Genomic DNA, 22,427 nt, shown 5'->3' on the forward strand with positions numbered 1-22,427 from the left:
CACAGGCATTTCAATTCACTTCTACGCAGATGACATCCTTTTGCTTTACCCTACAAGTCACCTGAATCCCTCCCTTGGACCTCTTCGGGACTGCCTCCAACTCATTTGACTGGTTGTCTGATCACAAGTTAGTCCTTAACAATGACAAAACTGTAACATACTGGTTTCACTGGGGGTCTTTCTGTTCCCTCCATTCCACTTCAGTTCTCTGGGACCAATTTTCAGCCAGTTAAATCTTTTAGATACCTTGGATTCAGTCATTCTTGATTCTCATTTATCACTCACACCTCAGATTTCCAATGTGTGTAAAGCAGGCTTCTTCATACTCTGTCAAGTTTGTGTAAATTGTTACTACTTTAGCTCCGAAATGTTTCACTCACTAATCCTCACTCTGCTTGTCACAAGACTAGATTACTGTAACATTATTTACTTAGGTTGTATTCAAATTTCTATCAAGAAACTCCCTACAAAACATGGCCATCTGGCTGCTATGTCATGCCCACCGATACAATCGCGTGTCTCCATTAGTATAAAAATACCACTTGTTACCCATTACCCAAAGAATACTTTTTTAACTGTTCTCTCTTTCAAGTCCCTTCAGCTCGGCCTATCCATTATCTTTCTTCCCTTACTATTCCTTATTCACCAGCCTGTCTTCTCCATTCACTAAATGATCATCATTTAAAACTTGCCCAGTTAGAATCCACCCGTCATCATGCCTATTCTTTGCTGATCCTTCCAGTGGAATTCCCTCCCACTAGACATCCATGCTAAAACATCCTTTAAGAATTTCAAGTCCTAAGTTAAAGACCTGTTTTTTTTTTTTTTGCAAAGGCTTATACCTCAATCTGAGTTGAAGAAACTGATAGAGTTTAAATAGAAGGGGGGGGGGAGGTAGGATAGCACCTATCTCCCCCTCTCCTAACACTAGTTTCCCCTTCCCCACTTATATTTTTTTATCCTGTCCCTCTGAGTGTGTGCTCTGCCCCTTCTTTCCTATCAATGTTTGTAGTTCTTTTCTTTTATAATGTTTTTTAAATTATTGTAAACCGCTGAGAGCTGCTAGTTGAGCACATTTGGTTTACTGTTTATTTAAAATTTGCTATACCACCATGACTATGTGCACATTTCTGTGGAAACTGGCATGCTTGACTGTATTTATGTACATGTTTTGCATACGATTTTTTTTTTTAGATGGGCATTAAGAAACCGTGCTGCGCTTGAGAGCATGGCTGTATGGGACAGCTTATTACATAGCCCTTCAATTCTGGGAAATGGCAAATTAAAGCAGGTCTGAGCTGAGCCCTATTCAACCAGGCCACATGTTTAAGGAACAGCCTCTGCTGGAAGTCTGCAAGAGGAAAGGAAAAGTGAGCAACTGGCTCTGCCTGTTATTGCACAAAGTCCGAATTCAAATAGCTAGAATGGCTAGAACCAGTCATGGGTACATTCAGCAGAAAGTTAAATATGTAAACAATAATAATATGGTTATGGTTTATTCGAAACAGATAGGTCTTAGACTAACATCGCCTGCCAGTGCCTTAGAGGATCCTTAGTCAGTAATAACAGTAACAAGAAACAGCATCTACGTTTTCAAGGAAGCAAAATAAAACACCATAGAGTTGATTTTTTTTTAATGTGTGGGGTGGGGTGGGGGGGAGTTTCTGGATGCATAGGAGACAACTTTGCAAAATGATTGAGAGGTGCTAAAGCCTACAAAAATTACCCTTCCCTGAACACAGTCAAGGAATTTGCTAAATATTGGGGATGCTGAAGCACCCATAGTGCCCACAGGGCTAGCTCCTATGACACGATTGTATTGCCACACTGGGAAACGCAGCACCCCCGATGCCCCTCTCCCCACCCTTTCCCTGGGGACAGTGCTCGGGAACCTGGATCATTGCTACCTGTGCGCTACGCTCTACCGGCTTCTTCATCACCGCCTGCCGGAAGCTGTTATCACGTACGATGCCATCCCGATGGTGGGTGAACGGCCGGGAGCCGCGGAATCCCTGACTCTTATCCACCCTCAGGGCAGCGGCCGCTGCAGGGACCGGCGACCGCCGCCGCTCTCCATCCGGGGTTAAGGAAGGAGTGAAACCCAGGAAGGGATCAGATCCGCTCTCTAGTGCTCCGGACCCGGGAAGGGGAGCTGATTTCTGCCTGCGCTCCTCAGGGACACCTCGGCCCGTGCTCGCCGCTTCCAGCCGCAAACCATGGTTGAAGAGGCGCTGACAACAGCTGTATAAATCGGGGGCGGGGCCAGGAAACCGAGAGAGGGCGTGACGCTAGTCGAGCGCCGAAGAGTGGTTTGGAGTAGGTCACGAGGTAAGAGCAACACTCTCTTCCTCACTAAGAAGAGGGCGGGATGATACCAAACAATCACCCACAGACTCTGAAATTCTGAATGAAGGTCGGCCTCTACGGCGAGCTCCTGATTGGTCAGTAAAAAGAGGGACGTCCGACGGCTTAGAAGGGGGAGGGGCCTCGTTACCACAGTACACTACAAGCACTCCTCCAAAAACCGACAACCGTTCAGGTTACTTATTGGCAAACTGGATTGAGGAACCGAAGTATCAGTGCATGAGATAGTAGATGAGCTGAAACTAAACAAAATATTAAAAGCCAGTCACAGAAAGGTGTTTACTAAAGAGAAAGAATGTGAGAAAAGTATTAACGCAATGCTTCTCAACCCTCTTGTGGCACATTACCAGTCAGGCTTCAGGATTCCCTCAATAATATGCATGAGGTAGAATTGCATGTATATACGTGAACATCGTATGCTAATTTCTCTCATGTACATTTACTGATAATACTGAAAACCCACTAGATGTGCCCCTCTCCTCAAGTCGCTTCACTGGCTCCCTATCCGTTTTCGCATCCTGTTCAAACTTCTTCTACTAACCTATAAATGTACTCACTTCTGCTGCTCCCCAGTATCTCTCCACACTCGTCCTTCCCTACACCCCTTCCCCGTGCACTCCGCTCCATGGATAAATCCTATCTGTTCCCTTCTCCAACTACTGCCAAACTCAGACTTCGCGCCTTCTGTCTCGCTGCACCCTACGCCTGGAATAAACTTCCTGAGCCCATACGTCTTGCCCCATCCTTGGCACCTTTAAATCTAGACTGAAAGCCCACTTCTTTAACATTGCTTTTGACTCGTAACCACTCGCCTCCACCTACCCTCCTCTCTTCCTTCCTGTACACATTAATTGATTTGATTTGCTTACTTTATTTATTTATTTTTATTTATTTATTTATTGCATTTGTATTCCACATTTTCCTACCTTTTTGCGGGCTCAGTGTGGCTTACAGTACTTTATTTTTTGTCTATTAGATTGTAAGCTCTTTGAGCAGGGACTGTCTTTCTTCTATGTTTGTGCAGCGCTGTGTACGCCTTGTAGCGCTATAGAAATGCTAAATAGTAGTAGTAGTTACAAGGTCAATGCTGAAAGCCATACGTTAGAGCCATGGGCCAATGGATGAGCATGCATGGCTTCTACAGCAAAATTTGCAACAAACCACACAGTAAGCTAATTAGATGGAAATTCGGTGTGCAGATTGCACGCTAATCAGGAAAAGCCTGCCAGACATATGTGCACAAAGGTTCTAAACTAAGGGCAGGTTTACACCGTGTGCATGTTCAAAGAAAGCAAGTGCCTTCACATCTGTGCATTTTATTCTGTGCATTAATAATAGCCTTGCAAAAATTTCTTGCACATAAAATTTTCATGAAGCTAATATTTATGAGCTGAATAACATGTACCAGCACAATAAAATCTGACAATTTCAGTTTCAGAACCGAAACCAGTCTGAATTTAGGTTGGGTTTTGGCATTTTCAGCTAAAACCAAACTCTCCTCCGCTCCACCCCCTTCTCCATGATCACTCCTCTCCACGCCCAGGCCACATAAAGGCCCTCTCTGCACTTAACTAAAGAAACTCTGGTGGTCTAGTAACCTCTTGGAGGCAGGAATGAAGCAAACTCCTTCTTGCCCAGTGCTGCTCCTCCTTCAAAATGGCTTCCTGGGCCTCCTGTGGCAGTCTAAGAGAATGCTGGTGGAAGAGTCCCAGAAGCCATTTTGAAGAGGAACTGGCCTGTGCGCAGGAGCAAGTGGGGATCATTCCTGTGCACACTACACACCGATGACATGGACGGCCCAAGACGGGACTGCCTCTGGGGTGCAGAGTTTGCGAGGGGGGCTGCCACCGGTTGCTGGGTTCAGAAGGGGGGCACATTTTAGTCAGATAGGGGGATGGGGCCAACATGGGCCATGTTTCGCCCTGCTACGTCAGGGCGAAAGGACCTTTACAAAGACACCATTTCATTTAGGCGCCTCCTACTATTACAACGTCTGAACTTTAAAAGATAAGTTCTAAAGATTGGTCTTAATGTTTGTATATGGGATTTTGTAAAAAAAAATAAGAAAGCATTATTGTGCAATTAAGAGCCGATGACAATGCAGGCAAGTCACAGGATATATTCCTGTCACGTCTGTGGCCGTGACCCCTCTCAGACTCACCTTATTTCCAGCGGTCAGCTTCTGAGCTGGCTCCTGTCTGTTCTTCCTGAGTTAGTTCTGTCTCTGTGTGCTGGCTGCACTGGATTGTCTGTGTGCTGTTTCCCGTTCCAGACTTCAGCCCAGTCCATTCCGGATCTTCCGGCCTGCCAGACTTGCTTGCCTTGTTTGAGCCTGCACAGCACCCATAGTTGCCTTGTGATTGCTGCAGCTGAATCTCAGCTGCTGCTGGGCTTAGTAGCCATTTGGAAACTCTCTGCTTTGCCTTTGCATCGTCTAAGGCCCTAGTTTGTTGGTGCTTGCTGCACTTTTGCCTAGTCCAGTTTATAGTCTGTATTCTTGCCTGATTCTAGTTCAGTCTTTGTGTAGCTTCTTGTACTGTATTGCTTGTTTCCCAGTCTTTTCTTATTTGTATGTCTTTGTCTAGTTCTAGGTTGTCTGTGTTTCTGGTTCAGTGGCTGCCTGGCAGCTTTCAGTTCTGTCCCTTGTCTGTCTGAGAGTCCTAGTCTAGTATTCTGTCTAGCCTCCCTCTGTGCTCTAGTCCCTGAGTGTATCCTGCTGGTATCCAGTTCCGGCCCTGTCTGGTAAGTCCTGCCGGCCACCTGCACTCAGGGGCTCAACTCCTGAGGAACGGTGGTCAAGCGCAGGTGAAGTCTAGCTGGCCCGGTCAGAGTTCTGTCTTATCCCTGTGTGGGGTGGTTTTGCCTGCCACTGCCGCTCCTCGGCAGTGGTCCAAGGGCTCACGATCCGAGTTCCTGCTTTTGGGAAACGTGACAATTCCTGAGAGAATGACCACAGTGACAACATGGAAAAGAACAGAGGAGAGACCCAGGGACACAGCTCTCCTGACCAGTTACTACAAGACCAGAAGAGGGGTCAGACAGAAGAGACAGAAAGGAGAATCACACCTGAGGACAACGGAAAAGTGAACAATAGAGTGAAAACCAAAGACAAAGATGAAAAGAAATTAAGAAGTGATCCTGTAGTTTGGATAATAGATTTTATAGTAAAATTCTGATTCATACAATAAACATTATTCTTCTGAAAGCATCAAGGTGGATAGCTTTACTGCTCCAAATATGAAGATTTAAATTTAGTACATAATACAAATGAATCAAGTGGCAAGAAATATTTGATATCCTTAAGAACGTTATGTAATAAGCGCCTCTAGTTAATTTAAAGGTTCATAACTGGAAAACAAACTCTACCATAGAGCAAGTACAGAATGGGCAGTGGCAGTGCAAGGCTCCCCATACTAACCTGGTAGTATGTCTCATAAGTACATAAGTATTGCCGTACTGGGAAAGACCAAAGGTCAATCAAGCCCAGCATCCTGTTTCCAACAGTGGCTAATGAAGGTCACAAATATCTGGCAAGATCCCAAAAAAGTACAAAACATTTTATACTGCTTATCCCAGAAATAATGGATTTTCCCCAAGTCCAATTTAATAATGGACTTTTCCTTTAGGAAGCCGTCCAAACCTTTTTGAAACCCGCTAAGCTAACCGCCTTTACCACATTCTCTGGCAGCAAATTCCAGAGTTTAATTACACGTTGAATGAAGAAAAAATTTCTCCGATTTGTTTTAAATTTACTACTTTGTAGCTTCATTGCATGCCCCCTATTCCTAGTATTTTTGAAAAGAGTAAACAGACGCTTGACATCTACCCATTCCACTCCACTCATTATTTTATAGACCTCTATCATATCTCCCCTCAGCCGTCTTTTTCTACAATCTGAAGAGCCGTAGGCGCTTTAGCCTTTCCTCATAGGGAAGTCGTCCTATCCCCTTTATCATTTTCCTCACCCTTCTCTGCACCTTTTCTAATTCCACCATATCTTTTTTGAGATGCGGCGACCACAATTGAACACAATATTCGAGGTGCGGTCGCATCATGGAGCAATACAAAGGCAACCTTCCCTTTGAAGGAGTGCCACTAGAAGCAAAAGTAATTCAGCCTCTGAATGCCTGTTGAATCCTGATCTTTCTGTAGCAATGCCAACAAGTTGCCAGCCCCAGCAGAAATGCTTTAGCAGGTCCTGCTCTAGAGCAAATTTTTATGCTTGGCATGGGATTTAGTGCAACAAGGTGCCTGCAAGCTTTCTCTGTCCACCAGGTCAGAATGACATGAGGTGAGGGAAGTGGACAATCTCTTCCCTTCTCCATCTGACTCACACCCACTCTCTCATTTTCTCTTCCCTCCCAAACCATCCCATATATTATTCCTGAGCTTCAATCTGGGGACTGGTCCCACAATACCAGGGGTGACTCTTTCCCCTTCCTACACTTCTCCACATGCTCTGCCTCCCCAATCCACCTCCCATCCCCCACTTGCTTACATGCACTGTACTCATTCTCTCTGCTCTCCCTGTCACATCCCCCAAGTTTGATGAAGATCTATTCCAACAGAGTCACAGATTTAGCTGCTGCTGAAGGTGCTTCCACTTAGAACTGACTCACGTAGTGAATATTTATCGAACCACTGCATTTCAGTTTTGTTTTTCAGGTACATATTTTTCTCCTGAAAAGTAAGGAGTTTAGTATTTTGATGATGTGAAGAAATGTATCAATTTAAATGCAGGCAAGTCCGATATAGTAACACAAGATATAGGAAAAACACTGAAGGGAGATCATAGACTTTCTATACCCTAAAATTGATAGCGGGGATGGGACGGACTTCCCTATAAAGAAAGACTAAGGAGGCTAGGGCTTTTCAGTTTGGAGAAGGACGGCTGAGGGGAGACATGATAGAGGTATATAAATAACAGGTGGATGTGAAGTGTCTGTTCACGCTTTCCAAAAATACTAGGACTAGGGGCATGCGATGAACTACAGTGTAGTAAATTTAAAACAAACCGGAGAAAATGTTTCTTCACCCAACGCATAATTAAACTCTGGAATTCGTTGCCGGAGAACGTGGTGAAGGCAGTTAGCTTGGCAGATGTTTTAAAAGGGGTTTAGACGGTTTCCTAAAGGACAAGTCTTTAAACCACTACTAAATGGACTTGAGAAAATCCACAATTCCAGGAATAACATGTATAGAATGTTTGTACATTTGGGAAGCTTGCCAGGTGCCCTTGGCCTGGATTGGCCGCTGTCGTGGACAGGATGCTGGGCTCGATGGACCCTTGGTCTTTTCCCAGTGTGGCATTACTTATGTACTTATGCCTTTTTATAGATCCATGGCTTTATATCCCATAACCAGATGTCTTCCCTAACCATATACGCGCCAGGGGAGATGGAAAATCCTGGGTTACACAATTAGGCATTAAGCCATTTAATGTAACATGAATTTGGTCACCTCCCTTCCAACCATTATCAGAAAGAAACACAACTGAATGCTAACAAGTACGTGTTTTTAATCAATAAGAAATAAGTCCGTTTTTCATGGATCACACAGCATGTCACTTTTTATTATATAATATATCTTTTCACACTGCTTGATTTTTTTCAGTTTAAATTTTTAACATCACATTTTGTTTTGTAGATGCACGGTTTGTACCTTGATACATCCTGTTTGGCAAAACTTTGGCCACAGTCGGTGCGAGTTGCAAGTGGAAGCAGGTTCTGAAGATTTACCACTTGCCATGATTTGGAGCAATAAATATGCAGAACTGTCATCAAAGGTTGATGGCAATCGATGGTAAACTAGGTTTTATTCAAGAAAAATGGGTCTCACATTGCAGAGCTCTCACTCCATGTGTACATGCTGATTGAGCTCCACTGCACCCCCTCGCATCATGTTTATATCCGAGTGCGGTAACAGAGAATTTATTGGAAGCCAATGTAAGGGGCCCTTTTACTAAGCTGTGCAGGCGCCTACGTGCGCCCAACGCATGCCAATTCAGAACTACCGCCCAGTTATTGTACATGCACTGACAATTACCGCCCGGTTAAAATGCGAGACCTTACTGCTAAGTGAATGGGTGGCAGTAAGGTCTCAGGTTCAAAATGAACAAGCGCCAATTTTCATTTTGCCGCACGTCCATTTTCGGTCAAAAAAAAAAAAGGGGGGGTTTTGCAGGTGCGCTGAAAAATGGACCTGCACACGTCCAATACATGCGTCTACACCAGCACAGGCCTCTTTTCGGTGCACCTTAGTAAAAGGATCCCTAATTTAGCCAAGAGAGGAGTTGGCTTGGTATAACGAGAAACTCAAACAAGACGGGCAGCGTTGTTCTGCGCTGATTGAAAGTTTCTTGACTAAAGAGTACTTTAAACCTGAGTAAACAGCATTACAATAGTCAAACTTAGAGAGTATTAATGTCTGGACCAAAGAACGGAAGACTGAATTCGGAACTGAATTCACAGACCATTTAGAAATTGAGAGAGCACACCAGGTTCCTTCTAAACAGGAGCAGAACTCTTCAAAACTGAGACCGATAGTAGCAAGGATACCACCCTATCAACATACTTTTAAAAAATTACTTTTATCTGCCAAGGAAAAAAAAAGACAAATTTTATCAAGGCAGGAAAATTATTATAACACCTGACCTTGCTAAGACCACAGCCCAGAAACGTAAGTCTTTTCTACAACTGAGACCTGCACTTAAAACACTTGGAGCAAAATATGGTTTATATTATCCAGCAAGAATGAGAGTTACAATTGATAACAAAACTGTGAATTATCTTGAACTGGAGAAGCTTCAGGGTTTCCTTGATAGCTATAAATGCAATGATTGCTCACCTTGAGATCAGGTTGAAACTGCTCAAAACTTGAGCCTCCTGTATTGGGGTGCTAATTTTTTTTCCCAGAGCAATTAGATATTTAATTCCATTTCTGCAACTTCTCTGATATTAATACCCAATTAAAATTACTGAATAGCACTTTGAGGGTAATAACAATACGGCGTCACTACCCTTCTGTGCTGTAGTTCTGACACTTTCCATGCTGAAATTTCTGGTCGCAACCTAAAAACCCTACCATACCATAACCTATGCGCTAAAGGTTGCACTTTTTATGATTCCATGCTTTGGTGAATAGTAACTGATTTGATAAGCTACATAAGTACATAAGTAGTGCCATACTGGGGAAAGACCAAAGGTCCATCTAGCCCAGCATCCTGTCACCGACAGTGGCCAATCCAGGTCAAGGGCACCTGGCACGCTCCCCAAACGTAAAAACATTCCAGACAAGTTATACCTAAAAATGCGGAATTTTTCCAAGTCAATTTTAATAGCGGTCTATGGACTTGTCCTTTAGGAATCTATCTAACCCCTTTTTAAACTCCGTCAAGCTAACCGCCCGTACCACGTTCTCCGGCAACGAATTCCAGAGTCTAATTACACGTTGGGTGAAGAAAAATTTTCTCCGATTCGTTTTAAATTTACCACACTGTAGCTTCAACTCATGCCCTCTAGTCCTAGTATTTTGGATAGCGGTGAACAGTCGCTTCACATCCACCCGATCCATTCCACTCATTATTTTATACACTTCTATCATATCTCCCTCAGCCGTCTCTTCTCCAAGCTGAAAAGCCCTAGCCTTCTCAGCCTCTCTTCATAGGAAAGTCGTCCCATCCCACTATCATTTTCGTCGCCCTTCGCTGTACCTTTTCCAATTCTACTATATCTTTTTTGAGATACGGAGACCAGTACTGACACAATATTCCAGGTGCGGTCGCACCATGGAGCGATACAACGGCATTATAACATCCGCGCACCTGCAGATTTGAGGCATTTGTTTTCTCAGTAAATCTGGATTGAATCCTGCTCCTTTATCTACCATTGCATTGGTCATTCAAGACTTTTATACTCAAGGGTTATAAACATATACTATGTCTTTATATAAAAATTAAAAGTGACAACATATCACTTATACTATGAAAACAGAAAATGTTCTGTCACCCAATATGATTTCCATTATTGACACTAGGTGGCGACGATGTTCTACATTGCTTCCTTATTGACACTTATTTACTCCAAACATGTCCCTTGCCTAACTTCTGATTTTTCTGCGCTCACTGGAATCCGATGTGCAATCCAACAATGGTACATCTTTTTCTTCTATTTGGATGAGACAATACATGTGTTTTTACATTGAAAACGGAAGCTAGCTCCTGATGTTATTTGTCTATGCACTAATGACAATTTTACTCAATAGAATTTACTGAAATTTGTTTATTAATGACAACTTTTCCTGCTGTAATGGCTACAAAGATAATATGCATTACATGAAATGACTTGTGTGTATCACATGATTGAATTATCTAACAGTCTATTGCTACTTTTCTTTTTACTTTTGTCTCTTTTGAACTTAGCAGAAGAATCATATAACATATGATTCATTTTGGAACGAATCATTATCCAGATAGAATGTATTTCAGATAGTATTGACTGGACTTATGATCCATTACTCCTGGGTAACTGGGAAGGGCAGGAAAGAGTGGCTGCCAAGAAGAAAAAGATCATTATGAGTGGAGCCTTCACACTTCATAAACTTATATTGCAATATTGGATTTAAAAACTACTAGTACTACTACTACTACTTAACATTTCTAGAGCGCTACTAGGGTTACGCAGCGCTGTACAATTTAACAAAGAGAGACAGTCCCTGCTCAAAGAGCTTACAATCTAATAGACAAGTGAACGGTCGGTCCGATAGGGGCAGTCAAATTGGGGCAGTTTGGATTCACTGAACGGTAAGGGTTAGGTGCCGAACGCAGCATTGAAGAGGTGGGCTTTAAGCAAAGACTTGAAGACGGGCAGGGAGGGGGCTTGGCGTAAGGGTTCAGGAAGGTTGTTCCAAGCGTAGGGTGAGGCGAGGCAGAATGAGCGGAGCCTGGAGTTGGCGGTGGTGGAGAAGGGTACTGAGAGGAGGGATTTATCCTGTGAACGGAGGTTACGGGCGGGAACGTAAGGGGAGATGAGGGTAGAGAGGTAGTGAGGGGCAGCAGACTGAGTGCATTTGTAGGTAAGAAGGAGAAGCTTGAATTGAATGCGGTATCTGATCGGAAGCCAGTGAAGTGACCCTTTGTTTCCTGGATTCCTCATGTGCGTCAGGTGGCTCAATTTGACATCTGGCACCTGACCTGGTATGGTGGGCGTGATGCTCTTGCTCAAAAAAGACTTTGGACCAAGATTTTGAACATTACCTCTTTGGACGATTCAGCCCCCGTTGATTCACCCACTTGACAATTATGTATAATTTTTGACTCGTTATGAATCTCTTGTTATGAGCTTTGCTACACATATAGGGCCCTGTTTAATAAATCGCGTTATAGGTGTGTTAACAGTTTTAATGTGCGTTAACCATGTACACACCTAAAATATCCCTATAGGTGCCTACACTGTTAGCACATGCGCTAATTGTAGGTGCGTTACAAATGCTAACGCGCCTTAGTAAACAGGGCCCATAGTGTCCTTTTGAGTTTTGACTTTGGAAGGGTGGGTGGAGGTGGTTAGATGGGGAATGTGAGTGGTGTGTACGGTGACTATATGATGATACGGCTGGGGGATAGTGAGTTTCTTATATACAGAAAAGGGGGGAAATAATTTAACGGTGGGTTTGACAACTCGTTGTACGTTTCCTCTGGATCAGACACAACCAGGGGATTCTTTGATATTTGTTGATAATGCATTAAGCATATCTTATTAGTAATTTTCCCTGCTTTAATTTATGTAAGCTTGGCAGTTGTTCAACTCACTGTTTGTATAAATAAAGGTTTAAAAAAAAAATAATGTATTTCAGATATTCCTTGACTTTGAATGAAAAGCAATTGTTTATACTAAAATAAGATTTTCATGCTTATCTTGAACATATACTTATGATTATTATTGTCTTATATTTTTGAGGTTTGATACTTGATTATAAGTCAATCATATATTAATTCTTTACTATATCTCTAACTTAAAATGATAATGTCTTCATCCGCATATCCAAGATACACAATATAAAACATAAGCATTACCATTTTTTGTACCACATTACAATTCAGAAGGTTTTTAATAGTGATTAGGTTTACATTTAATACATTTTTGTTCTAGGGAATGTTCTCTCTATTTCTATATGTATGGTTTAAGTTGTCCCTCACTTACTTACGCTAGGGACTTTGATTCCCATTTTTGTCTTTTCTACACCTTCCTCAAAGTGACATATATGATTTGCCATTTATTTTATCTTTCCATTTATACTTGTATAATATGGTGGATCTCTGCGAGTGCTCATCTATCGTTAATCTAGTTAAGTACATAAGTACATAAGTAGTGCCATACTGGGAAAGACCAAAGGTCCATCTAGCCCAGCATCCTGTCACCGACAGTGGCCAATCCAGGTCAAGGGCACCTGGCACGCTCCCCAAACGTAAAAACATTCCAGACAAGTTATACCTAAAAATGCGGAATTTTTCCAAGTCCATTTAATAGCGGTCTATGGACTTGTCCTTTAGGAATCTATCTAACCCCTTTTAAACTCCGTCAAGCTAACCACCCGTACCACGTTCTCCGGCAACGAATTCCAGAGTCTAATTACACGTTGGGTGAAGAAAAATTTTCTCCGATTCGTTTTAAATTTACCACACTGTAGCTTCAACTCATGCCCTCTAGTCCTAGTATTTTTGGATAGCGTGAACAGTCGCTTCACATCCACCCGATCCATTCCACTCATTATTTTATACACTTCTATCATATCTCCCCTCAGCCGTCTCTTCTCCAAGCTGAAAAGCCCTAGCCTTCTCAGCCTCTCTTCGTAGGAAAGTCGTCCCATCCCCACTATCATTTTCGTCGCCCTTCGCTGTACCTTTTCCAATTCTACTATATCTTTTTTGAGATACGGAGACCAGTACTGAACACAATACTCCAGGTGCGGTCGCACCATGGAGCGATACAACGGCATTATAACATCCGCACACCTGGACTCCATACCCTTCCTAATAACACCCAACATTCTATTTGCTTTCCTAGCCGCAGCAGCACACTGAGCAGAAGGTTTCAGCGTATCATCGACGACGACACCCAGATCCGTAACTCCTAATTCTTCATAATGTCTCTCTTCAGCGTGAAATTCTAACTGCTCGTCTTTAAAATACTGGGGGGGGGGGGGGGGGTCTGTCTCTTCATTTTATTCTTTTCTGATTACAGTACCCTATGCTTATACTGACATGCTCCACAAGCAGCAGATGGTTACTTTTCACTGGATTTCTCAATGACCAATAATATCTATTCATGAATACTTCTGATAGTCTGGAATATTTCCAATATATCACGCAACTGCTTTTTGATTACAGAGGCTATGTAAAGATGTTAGCTGGTGATTTTGATCTTACTCAAGATACAATCCTCTCGTCATCCATCTAAACCCAACTCTTGGAAAGACTTAATTAATTCTATTGAATTATTGAACCTACTTGATCCATGGAGACTGATCTAGAACTAACTTTTTCTTAATCTCCAAAATTATTTCCTCCAAAACTTTAAAAAGTGATATACACCCTATAATTGTTTCTAACCATGTGGCTATCACTTTAATATTAGATATTTCACCACCACAGGGGTAAATCTCAATGGAGATTTAACAATAGTCTACTATCAGATACGGACTTTACCAAAATAAATTGGGGGGGGGGGGAGGGCCCTTTTACGAAGCGGCGGCGCTCGCTAAAAGGGAAGTACCAACACATTCCACCAGTATGACTCAATCCCTATACTTCTTAGTGCACAGAGAAATCTGGACCCCTATGGAAAAAAATGAAAAGCATGTCTTTCCCCTAGTGATGCTTGCTGGCACTCTACCAGTTCTGAAGGTACACTTATTCATATGATATATTTTTGTCCACTGATAAAATCGATTTTGGTTGCAAGTTAGAAAATACATCAAAGACACATTTCACTGTAATGTTAATTTATTAATTGATATAATTGTTCTAAGATCAGCACACCCTTAACTTGATGTGCATGAGAAAGATCTCAAACTTCTTGATATATTGATCTCAATTGCCCTACGGATGATTTTAGGCAACCGGAAAAACGCAGATATGCAAAATGTTACATTCTGGCAGCATATAGTATGTATGATATCTAAATTTGAACTAAAATCTGCTGAAACAAAACCCCCAAATAACTTGCAAGGCATCCTTCAAACTTGGAAGCTTTTGGAAGTCACACTGACATTTTTGTCGTCACATTGACATTCTAGATATGGATATACAAATGATCAACACGATCTTCTCCTAACCCTCTGTTAGTCATAGAATCTTATCCATCTTCCTTTTCATAGTTATTTTTATTTTGTTCCACAATGTACTATTTCTCTGTTAATGCATTATTTACCTTTTACTGGTCAACAGGACTCAACCACAATATTAAATATCAATGTTACTTAATCCTCAAAGAGTGGTTGCAAACAACGTGGCAATAATTCTCACACTGTGATGGAGGACGGCAAAGAGAAGTTACGCTGGAGAACAACATCAGCATAAGCACGAGGTCTATCTCCTTGAAAAAGCCGAATACGGCGAAACGGGACCCCGTCAGAACACAAAGATAAGTGCTTGGTGCTTTGTGATCAAAATTACATAAGAAAAAACAGTAATTATACAATACATTGAGAAATCTAAATGGTATTTTTCAAAAAGGAAGTTTTTTTAGCCGATGAAGATCTCACCCCGTGTAATCAGAACACAAGATTTTCTGTCACTTTTGTGTAAATGTAATTAAAAGATCTGAACTCAGATATAATCATTATGTAATTGCCCGTCATCTACAGAACCAAGGCTTACCATGGTATGACACCTGGGTTTCAGAGCCTTTCCAAAAGACTCGTGTGGTCTGTCACATTAATCCTGTCTTACAATGGTCCAATAAAATGATCCCAATTTACAAAGCATGCCTATTTTCTCTAAGCCAAATATAGTCCACAAAACTCTACACTTCAACAAAGCCGCCTTTTGGGTCTGATGATGTGAGGACAGAGTTGAAATGCTACAGCTTTATTGCAAACTGCTGTAAAGCTTATGGAAAACAGAAATAAATGGAAACAGAAAGTGTGAGGGCCATTATAGACTCATTTACTTTGGGCACAGTTTATGACATAATCCTGCCTTGAAAGCAATCTTTTTGAAGAGCAGTGGGTGGATGTCTGGCTGAACCGTTACAAGATTCGCTCTCGCATACAGTCATATGGGTGAAAAGACAGAACTGCTCTTGAAAGCTAGAAAATTAAATCTATTTTCAGCCCTTCAGTAAACATGATACCTATTGTTGTTTCTGTAAGGCGCTCTATGATCAAAATGCTTTTAACAGCTTCAGCAGGGAGTGTGAGAAGTCAGCTCAGGGCTGAGGAAGCTATGAATTTTATATTCCTTTAGGCGGCCCCTGTCCTCTGAGTCTTCTAGCTGCAGTTGCCTATTCATTGATTGATTGGGATTTATTAACCGCCTTTATAAAGAGATTCACTCAAGGTGGTGGACAGCCATGCAGGTTTATTTTCGAAAGAGGACGCCCATCTTTCGACACAAATTGGAAGATGAGTGTCCTTCTCACAGGGTCGCCCAAATCGGCATAATCAAAAGCCGATTTTGGGCGTCCTCAACTGCTTTCTGTCTCGGGGACGACCAAAGTTCACGGGGGCGTGTCAGAGGCGTAGCGAAAGCGGGACTTGGGCGTGCCTAGCACATGGGCGTCCTCGACCCCTAATGGAAAAAAAAGGGTGTCCCTGACGAGCATTTGGACAACTTTACCTGGTCCAGTTTTTCTTACGACCAAGGCACAAGTGGTCACTAACCCCCTCCCACCCTCAAAAAAGAACTTTAAAAATATTTTGTACCAGCCTCAGATGTCATACCCAGCTCCATGACAGCAGTATTCAGGCCCCTGGAGCAATTTTAGTGGGTGCAGTGCACTTCAGGCAGCCGGAGCCAGGCCCATCCCTCCCTACCTGTTACACTTGTGGTGGTAAATGTGAGCCCACCAGAAACCCACTGTACCCACATCTAGGTGCCCCCCTTCACCCCTAAGGGCTATGGTAGTGATGTACAGTTGTGGGTGGGGGTTTTGGGTGGGCTCAGCACACAAGGTAAGGGAGATGTGTACCTGGGAGCTTTTTCTGAAGTCCACTGCAGTGCCCCCTAGGTTGCCCAGTTGGTTTCCTGGCATGTCACAGGGACCAGTGCACTACGGATGCTGGCTCCTCCCACGACCAAAGGGCTTGCATTTGGTCGTTTCTGAGATGGGCGTCTTTAGTTTTCATTATCGCCGAAAATCAGAAACGATGAAGTCTAAGGACGACCATCTCTAGGGACAACCTAAATGTCAAGATTTGGGCGTTCCCGACTGTATTATCGAAACAAAAGATGGACGCCCATCTTGTTTCGATAATACTGGCTTCCCCGCCCCTTCGCCGTGACGTCCTGCGAGGACGTCCGCAGGAAAACTAGGGCGCCCCTTTCTATTATGCCCCTCATGGTCACCTAGCTTTTGTCATGATACTGAAAGTTTGTGAAATTGCTACAGGAACTAGAGGAGCAGGGATTAAATAGGCATGGAAAAACAGGAAGCTAAAGTGATCCAAAGTCTAGCCTTGAACTTCATGCACAACTAGGGCTGTAGGTCCCTGTCCTCAGGAAGCTGCTAATTTAACCCCAGGGTTGTAGGTCCCTGTCCTCAGGAAGCAGCTAATTTAACCCTGGTTCTGCAGTTCTGATAGTCTTGGGAAAAAGCAATAGAAAAATCAGAACCTAAAGTCCATGCATGCAATGGGGTCAAAACCAGGCCTAAATCCCATTCCATAGGACATGCAGCCAACTGGCAAAATATTTTTGTCAAAACTAACTCCCTTCTGCTCCTCCGGCTGCCTGGAATCCTTCAGAGACACTACCTACCACTACTCAGTCCCTTGGCAAAAATAGTTTAAAAAAAAAAAAGGAGGGAGGGAAATTTATAAAGATTAACTACATTTTACAATACTCGGGGGGGGGGGGGGGGGGGGGGGGGGGGGGTTGGGTCTTTTGCTAAAGCTCATCTGCAGCAGGGCCCATTTTATTCCTATGGGCTTTGCTGCAGATAGCTCCAGCTAATCTTTAGTAAAAAGACCTCCTCAGTGCTGATTTGCTACTAGGTCACTAGCCTGGAACCTTTTTGAATGTCAGCACATTGTTTCCTAGTCCTCACTACAGACCTAAGGGAAGGTAGACATGAGCTGACCCCAATTTGGTGCCTTGTTTTAAGAAAATCACCACTAACTATATTCATTCATTCAGCTGTGCATCTTGGAAGACAGCTGATCCATGTAGAAATAGGGACCAACAAATTGTAGGTGTTATATTTTTGCTAAAATAACTCAGTATATCTGTGGCTGGGACTAAGTTCCCTCCCTTACAGCTTCTAATACAAAGTTATGAATTTTTTTTTTTGCTCGACCTTTATTCCTCCGTATTCATGTGGACTAACATAGCAACCGCATTACTTCATCAGGCCAGTGCAGTGATGTCCTATTTAATCCAACAACAAGGTATCACCTACAACTTGTTGGCTGACGTTTATTTCTAGATATTCAAATGTATTAATAGGACACCTACAGTGCTTTATCCAAACGCCATCAAGAAAATAAAAAAAAAAAAAGTTTGCTGTTGGATCTCCTGGTTTACCATATTAAACAAATGCCTTCCTCAAACTTCCACCATGAGATTTTGAGACCTAGGGATCTCTTCTAATACCGGGTGTGCGCTTTATAGTGAGGTAGGAAAGAGGGGGTTTTTTGTGTGTGTTTTTACCTGCGGGCTGCGCTCTGTCGGGTTCTTGATCACCGCCTGGCGGAAGCTGTTATCCACATACGATGCCATCCCGAAAGCAAAACCCCTCGAAAAGTGCTCCAACAAGTCAAAAACCAAAAACAATTAACATGTAATCATTCAAAATAATGTGAGCAATCCCCAGATACTCCTCTCAGGGCCGTCCCAGGTCTGATGAACAAGTAATTACCGGCAGCAGAAAGCGGGTCAAGGTCCGACTCCCCTCCGGATCCGGGGGATCTTCATAAACCCCCCAAGTCCGAAGAGCTCCAGCAAGGCAGAAATGGAAGCTGGGATCGGAATACACCAAACTTAAATATCCAACCGGGAGGATAAGCTGAACCTGGAATCCAAGCCGGGAAGGCAAGAGAGACTTTGCTCCCCGGGTCCTGGGAACTGTGTTGGGCCTCTGCGCCGGATCTGAGCTTAATCTGGATCACGGATCCTGGCTAATCCGGCGCCCTCTCGATCTGACCCCGGCGCTCCGGCTCTAGCTGCTCCTCCCTCCCGCCGGCGGCTGCTGCTGCAGGACCCGGCGGCGGCCACCGCCGCTCTCCATCCGAGGGAAAAAGAAGGGATGGATCAGATCTGCCCCCTGCTGCTCCGGACTCGGGGGGATAGAGGGGGGGAGGGGCGATGCCTGCTGGCGCTCGTCAGGGACACCGCGGCCCTCGCTCGCTGCTTTCAGCTGCAACCATGGTGCGGAGGCACTGACAGCGACGGGAAGGAGAGGGAAGATCCAGCAAGAAAAGAGGACAAGAAAGAAAGAAAAGAAAGGAGGAGGAGGAGGAGCCTGGCAAGGAAACTCTGGAGCCTCTCTGCGGGCTGATCTGCTCCTATGCGCCCAGCGCCACCTAGCGCCCGTTCATACATTCGCATTTTTGTTATCACCCTTTACCCAAGTTCATCCCCATTACAGTATTACTGTCATCATTTGTATAGCACTAGCTGGTGTAAGACAGCGCTTTATGCACAACCCTAATAAGAAGTCCCTAGCCACAGGCAACAACTTTATCTAAAAATGTTTGATCAACTATAAAACGAGAAACATTTTTTGGAGAGGGAGGGTAGGGGAGAAGACTCCTGAACCACGGTATTTCACGAGCCTGCCTGTCTGCTGTAAAAGGGATTCATTTGATAACGCTTTTTTTTTTTTTTTCTGTAAGTAAAGCCTGCTTTTTATACAGAAAAGGGCTTTTATATGATTGTGCGACCACATAGAAAGGTAAAGGTAAATAAATAGAAAGAGTACGCCTTACTGGTGGTACCGATGCTGCATATAGGTATTCCGAGGATCATAGTAGGTGCAACAGAACCAGAATGGTTGGTACCGAAGCAGAGTACATGCATACATTTACAAAGTTTGCAAAGCAGATATATATTTCTGTACGAGCATTCCTGCAGTATTGAGTCTGGTTCTGGGATCCTTTGTCAAAGAGACGTAGAATATAAGTGCCTACAATGCTTTTTATAAAGTACAAATATGGGTGTCTTTTAGTAGATTGAAGGCAAAAACATTCTCAAAAAAGCCTTCTGTCATACAACTAATCTTATACCACAGACCATCAGAAAACTTAGCGCTGGATGATGTGTCAATGGTGCAGATCTACAATTGAGCCACTCCAGATACAGTAAGTACCTGGGATAGTTTGAATATGAATGGACTTTTTAAAAATTGTTGAAAAAATTGTGCAATTAAATATCGGAGGTTTTTAAGGACTAGTGAAGAAGTAAGGGGGGGGGGGGGGTCTTTAGTCCAAGTTCTACTTTAGACGCGACTGAAGTCCTTTTTGCTCCTTGTACTTTTTACAGCAAATAAATTACTTGCTAGTTCTATGTAGTGATATTTCAGAGGAGCAAGTAAAAACCAGTGAAGATAGTTGAGTAAGATCATTTATAGCGCCATTACTTCCTCATCGATCCGATTTTTTTTCAACTTTAAACATTTGTCAATATATATAAACAAAAGAACTTATCCTAGTCATCCACTATATTTACTTAATTTCAAATATCAAACATGCGTGGGATAGGCATAAAGGAATCCTGTGCAGAAGGAATGGATCCACAGAAGCTTAGCTGAAATTGGGTGGAGGGGGGAAGAGGGGTTGGTGGTTGGGAGGCTAGGATAGGGGAGGGCAGACTTATACGGGGACTGTGCCAGAGCTGGTGATGGGAGGCGGGACTGGTGGTTGGGAGGCGGGAAATACTGCTGGACAGACTTATACAGTCTGTGCCCTGAAAAAGACAGGTACAAATCAAGGTAAGGTATACACATATGAGTTTATCGTGGGCAGACTAGATGGACTGTGCAGGTCTTTTTCTGCCGTCATCTACTATGTTACTATTTACTTAATTTGCCAATACCTTACTGTCTAACAAGAAACATGTGCTCAACGGATTCTAACTTTCTTGTTGTGCCATCTTTTAGAAGCATAGTTTTTGATTCTTCTCATGCTACAGCACTTGCCCTGTGTAGGGCAGGCTTATATAAGCAACTACCAATTTCACTATATTCCGATTAACTTTACACTAGTTTTCAATCTTGATGTAGCTTTTTAAGAAAACTTCTTCTTTGTGAATACTATCTCCCCCTGCCCTATTAAATGCCAATTGTATGTAATGCATTTATTGTTTCTGCTTTATTATTGTTGTGTTATGCCATTACCCCTCCTTGATGTTTTATATTATTTTGAGTTTTAATATTTGGTTTATTGTTCTAACTTCTGTGAGTATATATATTAGCTGTTTTGTTTTGGAAATGTGAAATTGCTTTGATATCACGGGGGTGATATTGCAGTATAACAAATTATACACATAAATAAACTTATCTTTCCAATGAAACATTTCTTTGATTATAATGAAGAGAGTGCTGATCTGACATAAATTCATGGTTCGACACAATGGTATACTGGCTCAATGGTAGATCTGAACCACTAACAGCATCCACATTGATTATGACGCTCCATTGGAAAGATAAGTGCTTGTATCTATATATCTTTGCAAATGATTTAAAGTTGAACAAATTTTGGATCATTGAGGAAGTGATGGTGCTATATAAAGAAGCTTTGTTAAAATAGAAACCTTCTTATCTCACACAGAGATCCTCTATAACATTGCCCTCTAACAAGGCATCTAGACATTGAAAGCACAGAAGTGTTTTGTACCTATTTTGGAAAGGAAAATATGCATCAATGTGCTTTGATAAAATTAGACTATCATTAGAAAGTAGGTGCACATATTTAAACCTGCGCTATGGAAGAAACAAATGGTCAACCTAAGTTGCTTTGTAAGATTCATAAGTAGTATAACTTACATAACATTTGTCAAACTAATTGATTTTTGACAGGTGCCATGCCTACTTCTGGGTTTTCAGCCAATCAGAACTGAGGAGCTGCCCAAGCCATGCCCACTCTCTGCTCAAGCCATGACCACTCCCCACCACCCCTCCTTTTTGATGATGTCACCAGATGTGATGTCATAGCTCCACCCCAAAACCTGTCTTTTGCATATTCCCACCCCAAACCCTGCCCATTTTGCTTAGCCCTGACACCAACCCCACCCATATCAGTGACATCATAACTGCACAGGTCGCTCCACTTACTTTTTCAAGATGACAGTGAGTAGTGGATGCTGCATGGCACTTTCTGTTTCACACTACTTGCTGCTATCATGGATGAGTCACATGATGGGAACTGATGTCTATCATTACATCACTTAACAGACACTGCCTGCTGCAGCATGGGAGAAGTATGTGCAGTTTATTTTTCCCAACCTTTAAACCATTTTTAAATATGTTTTTTCAAACATAGGGTGCTGATTTTTTTTTTCTGTGTGTGATCAGCTGTCTGCTTTTCTCTCAGGAACAAAAGGGGTGTTTTCTCTTTGTGAGAGAAGCGGAACAGCCATACTTATGCCAGCAAAACGTTTTTTGTGGCAGTCTTAAAGGCTTTTTTAAGCAGTTCTTTGAGAACTTCAGGAAGTGTTATCTCAGGAGCAAAAGAACATGTCCTGTAAAAGCTTTTTGCTTAACCAAACTGTCTGTGTTTCTATGTGACTGCTTCTTTGTCAGAAGAATAGCCCACACCCTCCCTCCCTTTACTTTCATCCCACACTCCTCCATCCTCCTCACTCCTTGTGAAAAAAGCAGGCAGCGTCAAATAAACTGCAAAATAAAATAATA

The 22,427-nt window shown here is 42.7% G+C and overlaps 1 protein-coding gene across 3 annotated transcripts in view; it reads right to left on the reverse strand.

The window, feature by feature from the left end:
* RAPGEF2 (Rap guanine nucleotide exchange factor 2) overlaps nucleotides 1-18,978 on the reverse strand; it is a 638,462-nt gene extending 619,484 nt beyond the window's left edge. For 2 of the 3 annotated variants that reach the window (XM_030191594.1, XM_030191592.1), the window contains exon 1: nucleotides 18,230-18,978. In XM_030191594.1, coding sequence (XP_030047454.1) covers nucleotides 18,230-18,298 — 69 coding nt within the window. In that variant the 5' untranslated portion in view covers nucleotides 18,299-18,978. Of the gene's footprint in view, nucleotides 1-1,907; nucleotides 2,187-18,229 lie in introns of those variants that run through there. The other variant, XM_030191595.1, reaches the window with a different exon arrangement.
* Nucleotides 18,979-22,427: the final 3,449 nt, after the last annotated feature.

This window comes from Microcaecilia unicolor, chromosome 2 (genome assembly GCF_901765095.1).
Source record: "Microcaecilia unicolor chromosome 2, aMicUni1.1, whole genome shotgun sequence".
NCBI classification, from domain to species: domain Eukaryota; kingdom Metazoa; phylum Chordata; class Amphibia; order Gymnophiona; family Siphonopidae; genus Microcaecilia; species Microcaecilia unicolor.